This window comes from Lycium barbarum, chromosome 8, assembly GCF_019175385.1.
Source record: "Lycium barbarum isolate Lr01 chromosome 8, ASM1917538v2, whole genome shotgun sequence".
In the NCBI taxonomy this organism is placed as follows: domain Eukaryota; kingdom Viridiplantae; phylum Streptophyta; class Magnoliopsida; order Solanales; family Solanaceae; genus Lycium; species Lycium barbarum.
Genome location: NC_083344.1, coordinates 123,413,423 through 123,434,935, shown reverse-complemented (window position 1 = coordinate 123,434,935; position 21,513 = coordinate 123,413,423). Strand labels below are relative to the sequence as shown.

General features: G+C 44.5%; 1 protein-coding gene across 1 annotated transcript; it reads left to right on the top strand.

Annotated features, from left to right (window-relative positions):
• Positions 1 to 5,874: 5,874 nt before the first annotated feature.
• On the top strand, positions 5,875 to 6,699 carry LOC132608278 (subtilisin-like protease SBT3). Its single transcript, XM_060322327.1, has one exon. It carries the CDS (start codon positions 5,875 to 5,877, stop codon positions 6,697 to 6,699), a length of 825 nt encoding a protein of 274 aa, XP_060178310.1.
• Positions 6,700 to 21,513: the final 14,814 nt, after the last annotated feature.

The window sequence follows — 21,513 nt, the reverse complement described above, 5'->3', positions numbered from 1 at the left end:
AGGATCACCAAGAGCAAGAGAGAAAAACAGTAAGGAAAACACTTGAGTGAGATATAGGTATTAAAGTTTAGGATTGGTTTTTTGTAATAGTTGAGTGTGAGAGTTGCTCCTCCTATTGTAATTCTGTTTCGGTTATGAATAGAAGACTTTTCCAATCCTAACAAGTGGTATCAAGAGCTTGGTTAATCTTCCAGGCCAATCTTTTAAAGTTTCGTAAAATTTTCAGTCAAAAATTTTTTGTCCCAAAATTGTGGTCTGAGTATACCATTAGAAGGATCTCGTTCCGAGGATTCCGAATATATATTTTTCGGAATTTTTCGACCACCGGAAGGCCTCCAAAAGTCTAGTCAAAGTTTCTCTGTACACCATCGCCGCCACCGCTCCGCCACCTTCCGGCCACCAGCTCGCCGGAGAAGACGACCGGAGAAACCCAATCCGACCAACCCGTTTGACCAGAACCAGATCTGGTCAAAGTCCAATTGCTACATCATCCTTTTGTTGACTCTTTCAACCAGCCAGTGGTTAAACCGGCCCGGTTCAGTTTGAATTAGTGCAGCCCGGTTCACTCTGTTTTTGTCCGGTTTTCAGATTGGTCAGACCGGTTTCTTAGGTTTTCGACCATTCCGGATTCAACCGTGAGTCCCGTTTTGCCTGATTCTGCTTCCACAGTCCAGTACAAGCAAATTAGGTGCACTTTATCATGGAGAAATCATCATCGGATACCATGATTCCTCTAACATCCTCAAATTATAACATGTGGAAACCTCGTATGGAAGACTTATTAAATTTGAAGGATTTAGCCGAGCCTCTCGAAAATAAAGGTGCCAAACCCGACAAGAAGACAGACGAAGAATGGGCAAGAATGAATAGGAAAACGGTCGCACAAATTCGACAGTGGATTGACCATAGTGTATTCCATTATGTCGCGCAGGAAACGAGTGCTTACAAACTTTGGGAAAAGCTTGGGAGCATGTACCAAGCAAAAACGGCTCGAAATAAAACATTGTTGATGAGGCGATTGGTAAATCACAAGCTACGTAGCGGTACCTCTGTCACAGAACACACAAGTCAGTTCCAAGATCTCGTGAACCAGCTAAGTGCAGCCGAATGGGTTCTCATAGATGAGGAGCAAGCAATCTTGCTCCTAAGTTCTCTACCTGATAGCTGGGAGACTCTTGTCGTCACTCTCAGTAATTCCGCCCCCAATGGTAAGGTGACCATGCATATGGTCACGGACGCCTTAATAAACGAGGAATCGCGAAGAAAAGAAGTCGGGGTAGATCAATCATATGCCCTTGTTTCTGAAAATAGTGGACGCAACGGAGGTAGAAGCGGAGGTAGAGGAAGAGGAAGGTAGAGGTCGAGGTCAAAGTAGAGGAAGATCTCAAGTTCGAGGGAGATCACGAGAGCGGGGAAAGTCCGTCGATACCAACACTTGGTTCGAGGGCTATTGTAACTATTGTGGCAATTATGGCCACAAGAAGGTGGAGTGTCGAAAGCTTAAACGGGAGCAGCCTCAAACTAACCAGAGTTCGAGCAAGGAGGATGGTGAGACCATGGTCACCGTGTCACCAGACATTGCACTTGTTACATGCGGAGAGGAAGCATGCCTACACGTGGGCACAAATGATATTGAGTGGGTGATTGATACTGCTGCATCATTCCATGCCACTCCACATCGGGATTTGTTCAGTACTTATAAATCTGAAGACCACGGCGTTGTGAAGATGGGCAACACCAGTTTCTCGAGCATTGTTGGCATTGGTGATGTGCACATAAAAACCAGCAATGGAAGCTCACTTGTGTTGAAAGAGGTTTGTCATGTTCCGGATCTGAGATTGAATCTGATCTCAGGAGTAGCTCTGGATCGACAGGGGTATGGAAATTTGTTCAAGGATGGTACGTGGAAGCTGTCCAAAGGCTCTATGGTTATTGCTAGAGGACATATTTGTGGTACTCTTTACAAAACCAATGTAAAGTTGTATCGACCGAGTCTCAATGCAGTTGAAGAAGAGACATCGCCAAACTTGTGGCATAGACGATTGGGCCACATGAGTCTGAAGGGATTGACGACTCTTGCAAAGAAAGAAGCCATCTCAATAGATAAAGACGTAACTTTGGATCCCTGTGATCACTGTTTATTCGGGAAACAACATAGAGTTTCTTTCAGTTCCACCAGAAAGAATCGTTCCGAGTTGCTGAGCCTTGTCCACTCTGACGTGTGTGGACCCATTGAAGAAGAATCTCTTGGTGGTAGCAAATACTTCGTGACATTCATCGACGACGCATCACGAAAGGTTTGGGCTTATTGTCTCAAATCGAAGGATCAAGTATTTGATCGTTTCAAGACATTCCATGCTATGGTAGAAAGGGAGACTGGAAAGAAGCTGAAATGCCTCCGATCCGACAATGGAGGCGAGTACACTTTCCGGGAGTTTTTGGCATATTGTGCTGAACATGGGATCAGACATGAGAAAACGGTGCCACGAACACCGCAACATAACGGTGTAGCTGAAAGAATGAACCGCACTATTGTTGAGAAAGTCTGATGCATGCTCAGTATGGCTAAACTGCCAAATCCATTCTGGGGCGAAGCTGTTCTGACAGCTTGTTATCTTATAAACAGGTCACCTTCAGTCCCATTAAACTTTCAAGTTCCGGAAAAGATATGGTCTGGGAAAGATATTTCATATTCTCACTTGAAAGTGTTCGGGTGCAAGGCATTTGTGCATGTATCTAAGGAGTTGAGGCAGAAGCTTGATCTCAGATCAACTCCGTGTATCTTTATCGGCTATGGAGATCAAGAGTTCAGATACAGGCTGTGCGATCCCGAAATGAAGGAAGTGATTCGAAGTAGAGACGTCGTGTTCCATGAAAACCAGTTTCATGAGTGTGATCCAACAGTCAACAAGAAACGAAGTTATCATGCTCCAGATGATGTCCCTGAATCGCCACACATTCCTTTCAACAACGAGGAACTTCATGATAATGTCCATGATGAACAAGAAAACAGTGATCCGGCAGATGTTGATGATGATCAAAACGAAGAAATTCTTGAGCAGAGGGAGCCTTCACCCCAAGACGCAGCCGGAAATAATCAAGTTCGACGTTCTGCACGAGGGTTAATCCCTCAAATGTCATACTCGCCAACAGAATGGATCATTCTTACTAGCGAGGAGGAGCCAGAGAGCTTTCAAGAAGCTTAATCTCATCGTGAAAAATCCAATTGGCGACAGGCCATGGAGGAAGAAATGAATTCTTTACAAAAGAATCAAACATATGAGTTGGTGAAACTTCTTCCGGGAAAGAAGGCCTTGAAGAACAAATGGGTCTTCAAGCTCAAGAAAGATGCTAGCGGAAATATCGTGAAGTACAAGGCAAGGCTCGTAGTCAAAGGTTTCCAACAGAAGGAAGGAATCGACTTTGATGAGATTTTTTCGCCCGTTGTGAAGATGATGTCTATCCGAGTGGTTCTCGGATTGGTGGCAAGTATGGATCTTGAACTTGAGCAGATGGATGTGAAAACAGCTTTTCTACATGGTGATTTGGAGGAAGAAATATACATGGAGCATCCCGATGGTTTCCGAATCCCAAAGAAAGAGCATCTCGTTTGCAAGTTAAGGAAGAGTCTCTACGGTCTCAAACAAGCCCCAAGGCAATGGTACAAAAAGTTCGACTCATTCATGCTGAAACATCAATACAAAAGAACAACTGCAGATCATTGTGTGTACTTAAAGAAGTTCCCTGATGGAAAATTTATCATCCTTCTGCTCTATGTGGAAGATATGCTGATAGTAGGCCAGGATGCAACTATGATCAACAACTTGAAGAAAGATTTGTCTAAGTTCTTTGATATGAAAGACTTAGGCCCTGCACAACATATCTTGGGCATGAAAATCATTCGTGATCGAAAGGCAAAGAAGTTGTTCTTGTCACAAGAGGAATACGTTGAACGCGTGATCAAAAGGTTCAACATGAAAAATACCAAGCCTATTGGTACTCCACTAGCAAATCACTTCAAGTTGAGCAAGGAAAGTTGTCCTTCTTCCGAAGAAGAAAAGAAGAAGATGAAAGCAGTGCCCTACTCTTCAGCAGTTCGAAGTTTGATATATGCAATGGTGTGCACAAGACCATACATTGCTCATGCTGTCGGTGTTGTGAGCAGATACTTATCAAATCCAGGAAGAATACATTGGGAAGCTGTCAAGTGGATACTACGGTACCTGAAGGGTACATCCAGACTATGTTTGTGCTATGGGGGAGCTAAACCGATTTTGGAAGGTTACACTGATGCTGACATGGCAGGAGATTATGATAGCAGGAAATCAACTTCGAGTTATATATTCACATTTGCAGGGGGAGCTGTGTCATGGCAATCCAAGTTATAAAAGTGTGTAGCACTATCAACCACAGAAGCCGAATACATTGCCGCAGTTGAAGCTGGGAAGGAGCTTATGTGGCTGAAACGTTTCCTTCAAGAACTGGGTTTCCGATAAGAAGAATACACAGTTTATTGTGATAGTCAAAGCGCTATGGATCTCAGCAAAAACTCGAGGTACCACTCACGCACTAAACATATTGACGTTCGATATCACTGGCTCAGAGAAGCAGTCGAGCAACATGAACTGAAGCTCTCCAAGATCAACACAAACGACAATCCTGCAGACATGCTGACCAAGGTGGTACCAAGAGACAAGTTCGAATTGTGCAAAGAACTTGTCGGCATACACTCAAACTAAAAACTAGTGTACCCTCCTTCAGGTGTATGGGACTGGAGGGGGAGATTTGTTGGGTCCATCCCATAATTTGAGGAAGGAAACATCTCCCTCATTTTAAGGAAGAAAACAAGGAAGAAAACATTTCCCTTATTTTGAGGAAGAAAACATATTCCTTGTTTTAAGGAAGAAAACATCTTCCTTGTATTTGGCAAATTGTCAAGTGCTTGCTTGAGTCACAAATGACATCAATAGGTTCATTTCATCCCTATAAATAGGGAACCTTCTATCATTTGTAGGATCACCAAGAGCAAGAGAGAAAAACAGTAAGGAAAACACTTGAGTGAGATATAGGTATTAAAGTTTAGGATTGGTTTTTTGTAATAGTTGAGTGTGAGAGTTGCTCCTCCAATTGTAATTCTGTTCCGGTTATGAATAGAAGACTTTTCCAATCCTAACAGTTGTAGCAGATGGCGTTGACATAATAACATTTTCTTATGGGTGGGATAATATTCCATTGTATCAAGATTCTATTGCAATAGATTTTTTTGGTGCCATGATGAAGGGTATCTTAGTCTCTGTGTCAGCTGGAAATTATGGTCCTGAAATGGGAACTTTAACCAATGGAGTCCCCTGGATCTTTACTGTGGCATCAGGAAATACTGACTGATCATTTTCTGGGACTTTAACTCTTGGGAATGGCTTAAAGATTACTGGATTTAGTTTGTTTCCAGTGAGAACCACCATCAAGGATTTTGCTTTGGTTCACAATGAAAGCTTATCTATGTGTGAGTCGGAAGACGAATTAGCCCAAGTCTCTAATGCTACACGTAGCATCATGATTTGTTCTAGCATTGCACAAGATATCTTACCAATCTTTGATCAAATGGATGCTATCTCAAGGTCAAAATTTGGAGGCACAATCTATGAATATAAGGATGAGGATGTATTGACTGACGATTATTTTTCGAACCCTGGAGTTGTAATTAGCAGCGAGGAATAGGAAAAACTGATAGACTATGCTGACAAAAGTGTTAAACCAAAAGCCAGCATCAGTTTCCAGGAAGCACATATTGATGTAAAGCCAGCTCCAGTTGTTTCTGCATTTTCCTCGAGAGGCCCCTCTCTAAGCTATCTGTGAGTTGCAAAGCCAGATATTATGGTCCCAGGAGAGTTAATTCTAGCAGCCTGGCCATCGAACATTGCAGCTGCAACGATTGGTGTCAATACATTTTTTGATAGCGATTACCGTCTTCTTTCAGGCACTTCCATGGCTACTCCTCACATTGCAGGAATTGCGGCAATGCTAAAAGGAACTTATCCTGATTGGAGTCCTACAGCCATTCGATCTGCCATGATGAACTCTGCCAACCCTTTGGATAACACTGAAAAACCTATCAAAACTGTATATGGTAACACGGATGCAACATCATTAAACATGGGAGCCGGACTCGTTGATCCCAACCGTGCAGTTGATCCAGGCCTGATATATGATGCCACTCCACAAGACTATGTGAACCTTCTCTGCTCCATGAATCTCACCAAAGAACAATTCAAAACAATTGCTAGATCATCAGCTAAGCACAACTGCTCAAATCCATCTGATGATATCAATTACCCATCATTTATTGCTCTCTTTAGCTCAAATGGAAACTACACTTGGTTGGAGCAGAAATTCAGGAGGACAGTCACGAATGTTGGAGCCGGTGTAGCTAAATACAAAGCAAAAGTGAGAGCACCAGAAAACTCGACAATTTCTATCTCTCCGCAGACTTTGGTGTTTGAGAAGAAAAATCAGAAGCAGGACTATACTCTGACCATACGTTACAAAGGCAATACAGAAGACCAAGCACAATCTGATTCAATCACTTGGGTGGAAGATAACGGTCATCACACCGTAAGAAGTCCTATAGTAGTAGCTCCAGAGATTAATGCCTGGACCTTAAATGTTGCAGTTGACAAAACTGTTGCATTTGTAAGTTAGTAGCTCTCCAACAGAGTACCGTTAAAGTAGCTGGATGCATTCTGGCAAAGCACATGTATGTTTGAAGTAATTCTTGAATAATGTTTTTTTCTTGGGTTATCACTAAGGATAACTTCGTGTTCTTTAATATTTTGTTGCCGTATAGAACTGTGCATACATGTATCACAACTCCTCACCCTTCCTTCTAATGCACTTTAAATTTGAAGAATTTTTTTATGATTTCTAAACTAAAACTAACAAAAATAAAATGAGAGGGAGCACATTAGGGAATCAAACATCTATAAGTTTGTAAACATGATCAGAACTGAGTTGAAATAATTGGAAACATGGCAACGTATATCTTTGAGTATGAAGTTACCAAGCAATTATATTGAATGAGTTCATGAGTATTGTTTACCCGAGATTCGGATAATCAATTAAATTTGTAAATGGGTATAGGATATGCGCTTTGTTCTTGATGTGTGTTAGGAGGAGAAAACAAATATTTGGGAGCTCCTTAGTGAAGCGGCTAATGATGATAGTTGGCTAGTAATACGAATGTTTGTGAACAATGTATGATACTTGATGGATGGATTGCAATAATAATAATAACGGGTGGCCTTGGCCGAATCAAATAATGAGAGAGATTGTATATATGAATTCTTCTACTACAAGTGTTCTTGGGATATCAAAGGAGCCAGCCTCCTTAAAGGAGGAGGATATGCCCTATTTATAGTGTCACCTCCATGAGTCCTCATACAATGGGAACTAGTAAAATAATAGCAACTAGGACAGCTCTGCACGGATTTGATGGGATTGGACTGACGGCGCCGTCTGACACACGCAAGGTAGGTAGTTGACTATGGCAGGACGCTACTAGTGTGTGGCCCGCATACACCGGTCACATGGACCAACGACTACTCGGACTAACGGCCACGAATGCTCGGGCCATCGGGCTTGGATGTTCTAACGATGTCGAAGGCAGGACTATCGGTGCTCATGCCCAGCTCCGGTCCAAGCATTACCCCGGTCAAGGGAGAACGGTACCGCCACCACATTCTCATTCCTTCCTCCGGCTTCATTCCTCCGGTTTGTCTCGTATCCGGTTTTTACCATATACAGATATCCCCCACACTCCCCGGATCTCCGATCTATTGGAGTAACGGGGAGTGGATAAGTTCTTAAACTGGTGGCTCTGTCATCCCGACGTTGTCTTCACATTTTGGCGGGAACGATCGCGTAACGCATGCCCTTTTATCGGCCACGTGTCTCAACCCTGGTGGCCCACTTCTGTCAACCGCCTTTTTCACGTCGTTTCGAGTCGCTTCTCATTAATGATGGGGCACGTGGCGCCATCTGATTGGTCGTCCTCGGTAACCGTTTCTCTCCTATGCCTATATAAGGCCTTTTACCCCTTCATTTTACCATTTTCACGCTCTGCATCCTCTTCAACCCTACTTCAATTCTGCATTTTTTCTACTTGCACCACACACAATCGATTTCTCATCTGATCTGCAGCTTGTTCATTGATTCACTCAGCGTGCAAAAGAACCAAATCTGCTTCCCCTTCTTTTAGTCGCTAACAGTCTCCTCATCTTTCCCAAAATCCCTCTCTTGGGCCTTCCTTCTTTCCTATTATAACGATGACTGAATCCACTTCTCATGATGCTCCACCGGTATCGTCCCCGGGGGCCGAGCCTGCGACTCCGGTTAAATTCGAGCCCACGGCCTCGGATAATATACCGGCTAAATTCAATTTTAACAAAGACCTTGAGATCGAGAATCCCTCCTCCATTTCAGATAGGGGATATGACGTGAGGCGGTATCCCTCGTCTATCACCGAGGAGAGGCTCGACATAGTCCGGGCCGATTGCGGGTGGGACAATCGTCCGGTTCGGGTTTTCGCCCCCGGACCAGATGAATCCGTTACCGACCATCGTGAAGGGTTCCTGTATGTTTATACATACCCCTTCACTCTCAAACTCGATCCCCCGGTGGACCTGGTCATTCTCGACATGTGTCGGGTTTACGGCGTTACACTGGCTCAGATCGGCCCAAACGTTTGGAGGGTTGTAGCGTGTCTCCGGATGTTAGCCAACAACGTCGGGGAGGAGTTCACATTGGCCCATCTGATACGCCTTTACTCCCCGAGGCTGTTCCGGGGTGGCGTAATGAAACTGGCCAAGCGGAGCCGGAATCAGTTCTTCTCGAAAATGGATGAAGATAGAGACAGGGAATGGTTGGGGCGATACTTCTGGGTGAAGACCGAGGACATAATTCCAGCCGAGCACATGCCTTTTCCGGAGAAGTGGAATAACAAGCGTAAGCCCGAAGTCTCGAACAATCTGCACCGGTATTGCTTCGTCAAAATTTTGATTCTGTTTTCTCACCATTTCTTTCTTACTTTTGCCAGCCAATGGGTACGTTCCTTTGGTCATCCAGAACCTGAACGATTGGGTCACCGTGCTCCTCGTCCAGCATCCCTACGACGACCGGACATGGGCTCACCTGTCTCATGGCCGATGGATCGCCCAAAATCACGGTAGCCTTCTATTTTTGTTCTGCTGCATTCTCCTTTATTCATTTCGTCCTTTGATCTTTGCTAACACCTTGTCTTTTCAGGCTTGCCTAAGGGCTCGGTAGCCCCCAGATCGGAGTCGGGGAGCGCCCCTCCAGCACCGGCACCCGAATTTGACACAACGGGTTCTTCCCGTGTCCTCTCCGATGCTGCAAAAAGAAAGCGGCCCCCTGAAAAGGGGCATACGCCGAAAAGGAAGAAGGCAAGGAGTGTTGCCCATCCTTCGAGGGAAGAGACAGAGCCCGACATCATTGTTCGGAGAGTCGGCTCCGTTCCCACCGTGGCTTCAATACCGGAGGAGGCGGTCTCCGTTCCGCCCCTTCCTTCCATCGGCGAAGGTCTCTTGGTTCCTGCTCCACGTTCAGGTGTGGAAGAAATACTTTCACCAGCTCCTCTTCGGTCGATTGAATTTGTCGACATTTCAGGTGAAACCTCTTCGGAAGACGCTCCCCTGCAAAGAAAGAGGTCCGGGGAAGCGGTTGCCGTTGAAGTCGATAAAGAAGTCTCCCCGGTACCGGAGAACGAAGGCCCCACAGGCGCTCGTCCGTCTCCCAAGCACGAGCCTGATACAATTGCGGAGCCCTCGGCCTTTGCCGAAAATATTAAGGCTGCTCCAAGTTCATCTACCCCGGCTATGCGGGTGGATGATTTTGATGATATGTTCTCGAGCACCCCCCCTCCCCCCGGTACCGGAGAAGCAGCGGGCTTTGGTCATCTGCCTATTCCTCGGGCCACAAGGCCGGCTAACCGGATCTCCGATTCAGGGGCCAGAGACAGCTTGGTAAATATCTTCCCGGCCCCGAACGTGGAGCCAAGGAGAACCAGATCGGCGTAGTCACCGTACCCGAGGAATGCAACTTTCTGTCGCGCCCGGCCCCTTATCTCTGACTCGGACAAGCGCAAAATGATCGGGCTCACTTGGCAGTGCCTCATCAACGAGGGTATGCATGCAAGCAACCGGGTAAGCTCTTCTGTCATCCTTGTACAATTATCTGTGGATTTTAACCTTACTTCGCCTAAGCCTTCTGACTTGTTTTACTTGTAGAGTGTGGTGCTGGTTAATGAAGCTTTCATCCGTGCCCAACATGAGATAGATGATCTTCGAGGCCACTTGGATGCCCAAGGCTGAGAAACGGAGAAATACCGGCATCTCCTTCAGGAGAAGGAGGAAGAGTTGGACCGGGCGGCCGTGCTGGCCAACCTCCGTCCTGAGCTCGATGCGGCTAAGGACGAAAACCGTCGTTTGAAGAGTGAACTGGCTGCCATGACCGACTATAACCGGAGCCTTGAGGCCGAGAAGATCGGCCTTAGCTGGGATAAAGCCCAGTTTTCTTTGAGGCTAGATGAGCTGGAGACCACGGTTTCTCGACTCCGGGGGGAGCTGGACTCAGTGAATGCCGATGCAACGACCCTGGCCGAGAGGAACCGTCAGCTCGAGTCTGAGGCTGCTTTGTCCAACGAGCGCAAGAGGGTGTTCGAAGAGAAAGCCGAGGAGCGATCTCGGATATGCCAAGGCCTAAGAACCGAGCTCGAGGGGGCGGCTTTTGCCAACGATGCCCTTAAGGCCGAACTGGATGCGGCCACTGTTGACACCCAATTTTGTCCCTCCCTTTATTTAATTTACCCGGGTTTCTAAATTTACTAACGAGCTAAATACTTTATTTTTTTTACAATATTTTATTGCCACTACTACTAATATCATTACTTTTTGTTTTCGACATTACAAGTATTACTTTACTACAAATTTTAGATGATTCGTCATCATTTCATTTTTTCGGGTTTGGACTCGTTAAATTAATTACAAGACAACACTTTGCAAAATATTTATTGTTACATATTTATTATCTTTACACAATATATATATTATACCAGTTATTAAATTAGAAGCCCAAAGAATAATTAAATAGCGGAGGAAGGAACAACAATTTTCAGCCAAATTCATGACCCGAAATACAAATACAATATTATTTTCATACCCAAATAAATAAACCCACATTTTAATACTCAATCCACATTTTCAACCCACATTTAAATTAATGGGCCAGCCCAAACCGACCAGCCCATTCTTTTGACCCGACCCGGTCCACTTCCTCTTCTCCTTTACCCTAATCCCCTCCTCTTCCTCATTACCTCATCTCTCCCTTCATCTCTTTCGCCGCTGCTCCTCCTCTCTCCCCTTCATCTCTCTCCTTTCATCTCTCCGTCATTGTCATCGTCATCTTCACGCCTCCCCTGCTCCCTTCTCTCTCGCTCAACTTCTCCTCCCTCCGCCTCTTTCTCTCCTCTCATCGCCATCCCCTTCCGCCGTCTTCCTTTTTCCCTCTTCTCTCTTCCCTCTCTCTCTCCATCATGTTCTCTCCACTCACCTCTCTCCCACGTTTCCTTTCTGACCACCCACGTTCTCTCCACTCTCCTCTCTCCCATACTCCTTTTGCACGCGTCTGACACACCCCCTGTCCCTCACCTGCCATCTCCACCTGCCATACCCACGCTTGTCCCCCACTCCTAAACTCTATCATACGCTCCTCTCTTTTCTTAAACCAAAGACGAAGCCCTATAAATTCGGGGGGAATTGTTCTAAAAAAGGGGGGATTGGATTCTGGAAAAAGGGAAGGTTGAGTGTTTAAAGGGGAATACCATTTTGTTTTCTTGACATCGATTGAAATTCCAAACATTTTATTCTGTTTGCCCAGTTATAGTTTCAAATTCGAGTACATGAAAATTCAGAGGTCTTTTGTTAGCCATTGATGGAACCTGAAAATCATTTTGAACCACTTTAGCTCATTCTTGAACACTTCTGGTCATAGAACCTGTTGATTCGTTTCGATCAAGGTTCGAGTCTATTCATAACGAGAGAGTAGATTCGACGCCGTCGACGCCTCACTTCACTGCACTCGCAAGAGGTAAACTTCGATACATTTATTACCCATGGTCTTTAGTTTCTGTTTTTTTGGTTAAGGTTTCAGTTGATTATGCTACTTTTCTAATTATGTAGTTTCTCTGTCGTCGCATTATTTGTTTGATGTTTGGGAGCTGTTAGGTTAGAATAACAATCGCTAATAGACGGATTTGAAAGACATATACTGTGGTTTGGATCATGAGACTGAATTTCCAGGACGTAGAATCTATTAAAAATCGGATATACATAGGATATACAATGAGTTATCAAGATCAGAAGAAGATATACATTTGATATACATCTGATATACACCCCATAGTGCGTATATCTTAGGCATATTAAGTGTATGATTAGAGCAGGCCAGCGTTGTCTCTCTTTTATTCTTTTTTTTAAAACAATTTACCCTGTCATGAAAATCTGCTTGGTTTGATACGACGAAATGGTTATATGACCTGTTGATGTTATTTATTGATTTGATTTTGTCTATGGTTTGTGCTCTATGCTCAGATCTATTAGAGACCATATATTAGGCCTAGTACTATCTTTGTCTGATTAGTATGTTATAGAAAAAAAAAAAACATATCTTAGACCCTGATATCAGTTATGTCCGAGTGTTTCATTTATGAAAATTTATGAAATAAATCATGTCTGCTGTTTCTGAATATCATCCCCTAATTCTCATGACTTGAGGTGAAATCTTCTATTGGTTCAAATAACCAGATAAGCTCAAGGTTGTTTGCAGTAAAAAGAAAATCAAGACCTGACCCTTCTGGTAGCAGGAGTTAGCACTTGTATGGTCTACTCTTTTGGTTCCTAGACACAGGAAATTCTATGTTAATCATTTGCTTATAGTTGGGGAATTCAAATTCTGCTCAACGCGTATATTGTTAAAATCTGCCTATATACCTTGTTTACAGAGATTTATTTTTCTTAAATAACTCTGCTGTATCTGTTTAATTGAAGTTGTTTGTGCTGTATATATAATGGAACATGTTTGGTTAGATGTTATACAACCTTGAATCTGTTCAGTTTTTTTTATTGTGATCTAGTATGCGTTTGATTAAGTCGGTTCAGTCCTTTCCATTCAATATCTTTTCTGTCCATGACTCTAAGGCTGTCCAAGTTTTCTGAACTTAACATATTTCTTCGAATCTAGTTACTGATGCCTATGTGATTGATCACCATGTTGTCATGTTCTTGCTTCTAAAAATGGTGTTCTGTTAGATAGTGGTTGTTTGTCTATTAAGGTTTGTTGCTTGTTTATTTTGATTACTCTTGCCTTTCATCCTTCCGTTAAAATTGCGCTGTTAGGCCACTGCTTGATTGATCTCTATACCTGGTCGTGTCTAGTTGTGCAGTGGTAGGCTTATGTGATATAATTCTGCTATCAGGCAGCCTTCAGCTTTTTTTTGTTTCATTTCCATGCCTTCTAAAATGAGTAGTCTCTTCTAGGTTATCAACTTAGTTTCACCTGGAAATGAGGTGTATGATTTTACATGTTAAATGAATCTTTTTTTTTTTTTTTTTTATGTTGTTCAACTGAGACTGCATATGCTACGCATACTTGCACTAGTCGAGTGTATCATCCTCTTGTCTTAAACTGTTGGGTATTTAGCCAGGATTCTTTTTTCGCTTGACTCTTCATCTCTGAAAAACTGGAAGAAATGGCCTTGTCTTTTATTTTTTTTTCTTTCCTGTTTCCTCTTTGCAAATTTTAAGGTTGTGGAGGCCCATCCCGTGAGTCGTTTGTTTTTCTTGTTTAAGATTCTGTGAACAAATTGGTTGCTATTTGAACTCCCTTACTTCATAATAGGCTAACTATGCAGTTTGTAAGGTCATTTGTGCATTTTCCTTCTCAAATTTTACATTAGGTATGTTTTAGTTTTATTCGTCAATCATGTACTAATCCTTTTTTTTTATGCATGATATCTCGCATACGAGTCCCAGCGACTCGTCATCTTCTTCCGCATTTCGGCGTTGGGCCAAAGGCCCAACACTTCTCTCGAGTCAGCCTCGTACAGTAGCGGCTAATCTGCAGCAATATATGAAGGAATTTGTTGGGCCGAAGCCCAACAGTCAACAGACCACAGCAGTCCAAGAAAATGGGCTGAGCCCATTTACATTATATCTCCTCTTCTATTTTTGTTTTTGTGTGCATTTAATGTGTATTGTATGACTAACATTTTGTTGCTTGCTAATTTAGATAAACCTTAGTGACATTAATGGGGTTTAGTTTTAATAATAGATAGTTGATTTAAAAAGAGACTAACAATTAGTTTCCATAGGTTTCCTTTCCCTTTTATGTTAAAACTATTTATAATATCTATAATATTTATATTCTTTAGAATAATTGATTCTTAAAAATAGTATGACTATATTTTCTAGCTAAGGGAATCATAACTTATTTTCATTATCTTAAAGAATTCAAACGTAACGAATAGACCAATATGAATTAACGTATACGTTTGTAAATGATTTTTTATCCAAATTGCACATACTTTGATTTGAGTATAGTTTATAAGAAATAATAAAAGAGATAAAAACTCACATTAACTATTTTCGTACTTTATTCATACTTCTAAAAAATAAAAAAAAATCATTAATATCTCACCATTTGATTTTTCAAATATTTATCAAAACGCTGCATAAATTCACATTTTTGTCTGCTCATATATAAACTATCTTTGGCAAGCTTCATTTTTAAAATAACATCTGTAGTTGAAATCTTAACAACATTTTTAAGTCGCATTTTAAAATAGCATTAAAAGTACTCTTTTCTACAAATTATTGTTTCTACAAGTTCTATTTTAAATAGCATTCTTACATGTTCATTTATAATTTTAGCCATACTTACAAAGCCACTTTATTTTTTCTATAATACTATATTTACATTTAGCCTAATTAATTTTTAGTCCGGTCGGTTAACCATTTTTAATGGGTCTTAAAGGGTGCCTAATACCTTCCCTTTAGACTAATTGAACCCTTACCTAGAATCTTAAGTTTCGCAGACCTTAAACAGAGTTAACTTTAAACATAACTTTAATAAACTTTAGGTGTCCTAATTCACCATAAATAATTAGGTGGCGACTCCTTAAAAACAACAAACAAAAAACAGGAATCTCCAATACGTCATACTTCTAATTTTAACCTCCGGGTAAAAAATGGGATGTGACAGCCACTGGTAGGATAAGTGTCCTTGAGGGGGACTGGGCTGATCTGTAAACAAAACTGGCCAAGGCTGAGACCGACTTGGAAGAAATATGGAGAAGTGTTGAGGCGGTCGAGGCTCATACGGCTATTGTTGCCGAGTATGAAAAGTGAAAGTCTCGGCGGATCACCCTCGAGCAAGCTGAGCATGGTCTCTCGGATCTTCCGGCCCTGATACTCGAGGCCAAGAGGATGGAGGAAGAGGCCAATCGTGCCCTCGGGTCCGAGTCAGATGAATCCGAGCGAACTGAGTTCGAGCACTCAACCACCTCTAGTCATGCCGGATAGTATGAGGGCTTGTGCCTTGCTTTTTGTTTTTGTTTTTTGCCTTTGTAGGGCTTTGTTTTTCTTTTGATGTAAGGGACATCCGTTGTATAAATGAAAAGTGCATCTTTCTTGCTTCTTCGTTTGAATACTCGTTTACTGTTTTTGCTATAGTTGTTGGTCCGTTCTAGGGCCGGTCGACTCATAGTCGTTAATTCATTGTGTCCGCCGGTTTTATCCGATATTTTGGGGCCGGTGTCTTACCAAATTTTGGTTTGGATCGTAGTGATCTCGTTTCCTTTGCCGAATTTCGACCAAGGTACCCGGCGTAGGGTATGCGAATGAGGTAGTGTCGAGATACGATGGTTATCGACTAGGCAAAACATATTTAACAGAGAGCTGTTATCCCATCTTTTGATAACTTGTGTTTGCAAAATATTTGTATACATGAGAATTTTAACTCTTTCTTCCTTAGTCGTAGCAAATGTAAGATGGGACACGATTCATTATGATCGTTTGGTCCTTACATCGGAGGCTATGGCCGGTGGCCGGGCCTTAGTTTTGCCGTAGCAAATGTTGGATGGGACACGATTCATTATGATCGTTTGGTCCTTACATCGGAGGCTATGGCCGGTGGCCGGGCCTTAGTTTTGCCGTAGCAAATGTTGAGCTTCTCCGTTTGTTTTAATCGGTATCATCCTTGGTGTGGCATAGTACTCCCCTAGAACTTATCCGATCTCCAAGGTCGGGTGAGTGCTATCATGTTCCCAATCGGAGGATGCGACACCGGGTATCCGGGTACTGCCCTTCATATTTGTCAAGTAACACGTTGTACTCGTTGCCTCGTTAAAAACCTTGTCGGAAAACCCATTTTAGGACAAAACCTCACTAAGGAAAAGAGTGCAACACGTGTTTTCAGGTCCGGGTTCTAATTTTGTCCCACTCTTGCCTTCCTGCAAAAAAGAGAAAAGTCAATAAGAGAATACGGGGGGACCATACCTTACCAGTGGTATCTCTTCAGGTGGGCCACGTTCCAGTTATTACGCAGACGCTGCCCGTCCATGGACTCCAATTGATACAACCCTTTGCTCGTTATACCGGTTATCTTGTACGGTCCCTCCCAGTTCGGACCCAGCTTTCCTTCGTTGGGGTTCTTGGTGTGCAAGGTAACCTTTCGAAGTACCAAATCCCCAACTTAAAAATGCCGAAAGTTGGCTCGTCGGTTGTAATATCTTTCCATCCTCTGTTTTTGGGCCGCTATGCGGACCGACGCTCCTTCGCGCAGTTCATCCGCGAGGTCGAGCTTCACGGCCATAGCCTGCCCGTCTGACTCTTCGGTGGCGTACCTGAAACGGAGGGTCGGTTCGCCAACCTCAACGGGGATGAGGGCTTCGGCTCCGTAAACCAATGAGAACGGGGTTTCCCCCGTGCTCGACTTGGATGTGGTTCTGTAAGCCCACAACACCTCCGGGAGTATTTCCCTCCAATTATGCTTCGATGCTTCAAGTCTTTTATTCAGATTTTGGATTATTGTTTTGTTCGTTGATTCTGCCTGTCCGTTTGCACACGGGTGGTACGGGGTTGACACGATTTTCCTGATCTTCAACCCCTCGAGGAAACTGTTGACCTTGCCACCCACGAACTGGGGGCCATTATCACAGGTTATCTCGGAGGGGACGCCGAAACGGCAGATGATGTGATCCCATATGAAGTCTATGACTTCCTTCTCTCTTATCTTTTTGAAGGCCTGCGCTTCAACCCACTTAGAAAAATAGTCAGTCATAAACAAAATGAAACGGGCCTTACCTGGTGCCCGAGGTAACGGACCCACAATATCCATTCCCCACTTCATGAAAGGCCAAGGTGAGATGACCGAATGCAGCAACTCCCCGGGCTGGTGAATCATCGGAGCATGCTTCTGACACCCGTCACATTTTCGGACAAAACTTTTTGTGTCCTCGTCCATCCGGTTCCAGTAATAACCGGCCCTGACAATTTTTCGAACTAAAGCTTCTGCACCGGAGTGGTTGCCGCAGGTTCCCTCGTGTACCTCTCTTATCACGTATTCCATTTCACCGGGGCCCAAACACTTAGCCAGAGGGCCGAGGAAAGAGCGTCGATACAGTTGGCCGTCCACCAAACAAAAGCGGGCAGCCTTGGTCCGTAGCAATCGTGACTCCTTCGGGTCATTTGGGAGCTTACCATCACGCAAGTAGTCGATGTACTTGTTGCGCCAATCCCAGGTCAAGCCCATTGTATATATTTCGGCGTGCCCGGTTTCTATGGCCGTGTTCGATAAGTGCACCGTTGTCCCGAGGTTAATTTCCTCCCCCTCGACCGAGGATCCTAAGTTAGCTAATGCATCGGCTTCGCTGTTCTGCTCCCTCGGTACGTGCTGCATGATCCATTCTTTAAATTGATGAAGTACCACTTGGGTTTTTTAGAGGTATCGCTGCATCCGTTCGTCCTTTACCTTGAATACGCCGTTCACCTGGTTCACGACCAAAAGCGAGTCGCACTTTGCCTCGATTGTTTCGGCTCCCATGCTCCGAGCTAATTCCAAACCTGCAATCATAGCCTCATACTCGACTTCATTGTTAGTCAATCTAGCAGTTCTAACGGACTGTCGGATGACCTCCCCGGCCGGGGTCCTAAGGACAATCCCTAGTCCGAAACCTCTAGGATTCGAGGCCCCGTCCGTATGTAGAGGCCAAATGCCCGTGATCTTTCCCGAGGTCAGCAAAAGTTCCTTCTCGACCTCAGGGACCATGGCCGGGGTAAAGTCTGCCACAAAATCGGCCAAGATTTGGGATTTGATGGTCGTTCGAGGCTTGTACTCGATATCGTAACCGCTAATTTCTACAACCCATTTTGTTAATCTACCGGATAACTCAGGTTTATGCATGATGTTTTTTAAAGTGTAAGTGGTTACTACACATATGGGGTGGCATTGAAAATAAGGTTTGAGCTTTCTGGAAGGGCTTACCAATGCTAATGCCAGTTTTTCCAAATGGGGATAACGGGTCTCTGCATCCCCCAAAGTTCTACTTACATAATAGATAGGGAATTGCGTACCTGATTCTTCTCGGACCAAAACGCCGCTTACCGCCATTTCAGAGACTTCTAGGTAGAGAAAAAGTGGCTCATCGGTCTTCGGTGTGTGCAGCAACGGGGGGCTGGACAGATACTTCTTCAACTCCCTTAGGGCTTCTTGGCACTCCGATGTCCAAACGAAGTCGTTCTTCTTTCTGAGCAAAGAGAAGAAACGGTGACTCTTGTCCAAGGACCTCGAAATGAAACGACTCAGCGCCGCTATCCGCCCGGTGAGCTTCTGTACCCCCTTTATGTTGTTCACGACCTCGATTTCCTCGATGGCCTTGATCTTGTCCGGGTTGATTTCAATTCCCCGGTTTGACACTATGAACCCCAGAAATTTACCGGACCTTACGCCGAAGGCACACTTCTTCGGGTTGAGTTTCATGTTATATCTGCGGAGTACATCGAAGGTTTCCTGCAAATGCTTTAAATGGTCCTCTGTTTCCAGGGACTTAACAACCATATCGTCAACATAAACTTCCATTGTTTTCCCTATTTGTTCTTCGAATATCCCATTAACTAGGCGTTGGTAAGTTGCACCGGTATTTTTTAATCCGAAAGGCATGACGTTATAACAGTAAGTTCCATAACGGGTGATGAAGGATGTTTTCTCTTGATCCTCCGGGTGCATCCAGATTTGGTTGTACCCGGAGTAAGCATCGAGAAAACTTAGCATCTCGTGCCCGGCCGTCGCATCGATCATTCTGTCGATGTGAGGCAATGGAAATGAATCCTTCGGGCATGCCTTGTTTAAATTCTTGTAATCGACACACATTCGAAGTTTATTACCTTTTTTGGGCACCACCACCACCACGTTAGCAAGCCAATCCGGGTATTTCACCTCCCGGATGGAACCTATATTCAAAAGCTTTGTTACCTCGTCTTTCACGAAGGCGTGTTTTTGCTCTGACATGGGCCTTCTTTTTTGCTTCACCGGGGGAAATTTTTCGTCCAAGCTGAGTTTGTGTGACGCTATTTCCGGTGATATACCTGTCATGTCTATATGCGACCATGCAAAGCAATCGGCGTTAGCTTGAAGAAATTCAATTAATTTACGTCTCAGCTCCGGGGTAAGCCCCGTGCCCAGGTATACCTTTCTGTCCGGTAAGAACTCGAACAAGATGATCTGCTCCAGCTCCTCCACGGTGGACTTGGTCGCGTCCGAGTCATCCGGCATGACAAAGGATCTGGGCATCCCCAAGTCATCCTCTTCATGCACTGGATCCGGTCCAGTATACTATAGTTGCTATTGGGGGACCTCTCCTCCGATTGTACCCTTCTCTTCCTGAGCTGGCTCCTCGGGACGGGGAGTCGCCTCTTCTACTGCGAACATTTCCTTTGCTGCGGGCTGCTCGCCCCGGATGGTTTTTACCCCCTCCGGAGTGGGGAATTTCAGCAACTGATGCAGTGTTGAGGGAACTGCCTTCATACTATGTATCCAAGGCCTGCCCAATAACGCATTATATTTCATGTCCCCTTCGATCACATGGAACATTGTTTGCTGAATGGTGCCATCCACGTTCACGGGCAACGATATTTCTCCCTTCGTGGTTTCACTGGCCATATTGAACCCGCTGAGTACCCGAGCCACCGGTACAATCCTATCGAGCAACCCTAGCTGTTCGACCACTCTCCGTCGGATGATGTTGGCCGAGCTACCTGGGTCAACCAAAATACGTTTAACCTTAGTTTTAAAGACGAGTACAGAAATTACCAGTGCATCGTTGTGCGGTTGAACGATGCCTTCCGCGTCTTCGTCATAGAAGAAGATAGAGCCCCTGGTCGAATGGTCTCGGATGCGTTTTTCACGAACAATCGAGACCTTGGTCCGTTTCATTACCGGTCCCCGAGGGACGTCAATACCCCCAACTATCATATTGATTGTATGCTGGTGTTCAACCGGTTCGACCCTTCGATGAGCTTCCCTTTCTTTGTAGTGATTTTTGGCACGCTCGCTCAATAGATCTCGGAGGTGACCGTTCTTTAATAACCGGGCTACCTCTTCTCTCAACTGGCGGCAATCCTCCGTTTTGTGACCATGGGTTTCGTGATATTCACACACCACGCTCGGATCCCGCTGTCCCGGGTCTGACCTTAGTGGTTTCGGCCATCGCACATCCGGGACGCGGCCGATGGCCGATACAAGGCCCGAGGTATTGACGTTGAAGTTGTACTCCGAAATCTTCGGTGGACCCTTATTGTTGACGGAAATTCCGGCGTCACTTCTGAAAGAGAGTCCCCGGCTGTTTGACGGGCGCTCGACCCGCTTGCTACCTCGACCGGAGAGGTGGTTTGGGCTTTCCCTTGACCTTTCCGACCTGAAATTTGGTCTCTCCGAGTGGGAGTATGGCCGAAACCTTTCTTTTGATGATTCAGACTTCGCTTCATAACCTTTCCTCGACTTCTCGAATCCTCTATCCACTTTTAACTTCACCGGAGAGAGCTCAAACTGATCATCCTCTACCTGAATCTTCGATTCATACCGGTTGTGGACATCGGCCCATGTCACGGCCTCGTATTCCAGCAAATTTTCTTTCAACTTGGCCGAGGCAACTAAACTTAGCATGTTGAGCCCTTTTGTGAAAGCTTGTGCGGCCCATTCTTCCGGCACCTGGGGGAGTTCCATCCGTTCCCTCTGGAGCCGGGTGACGAACTTCCGTAGTAGCTCATCGTCCCTATGAGTTATCCGGAAGATATCGGTCTTACGGGCCTGCACCTTTATGACACCGGCATGTGCTTTTACGAAGGCATCGGCGAGCATTTCGAAAGAAGTGATCGAGTGCTCGGGTAG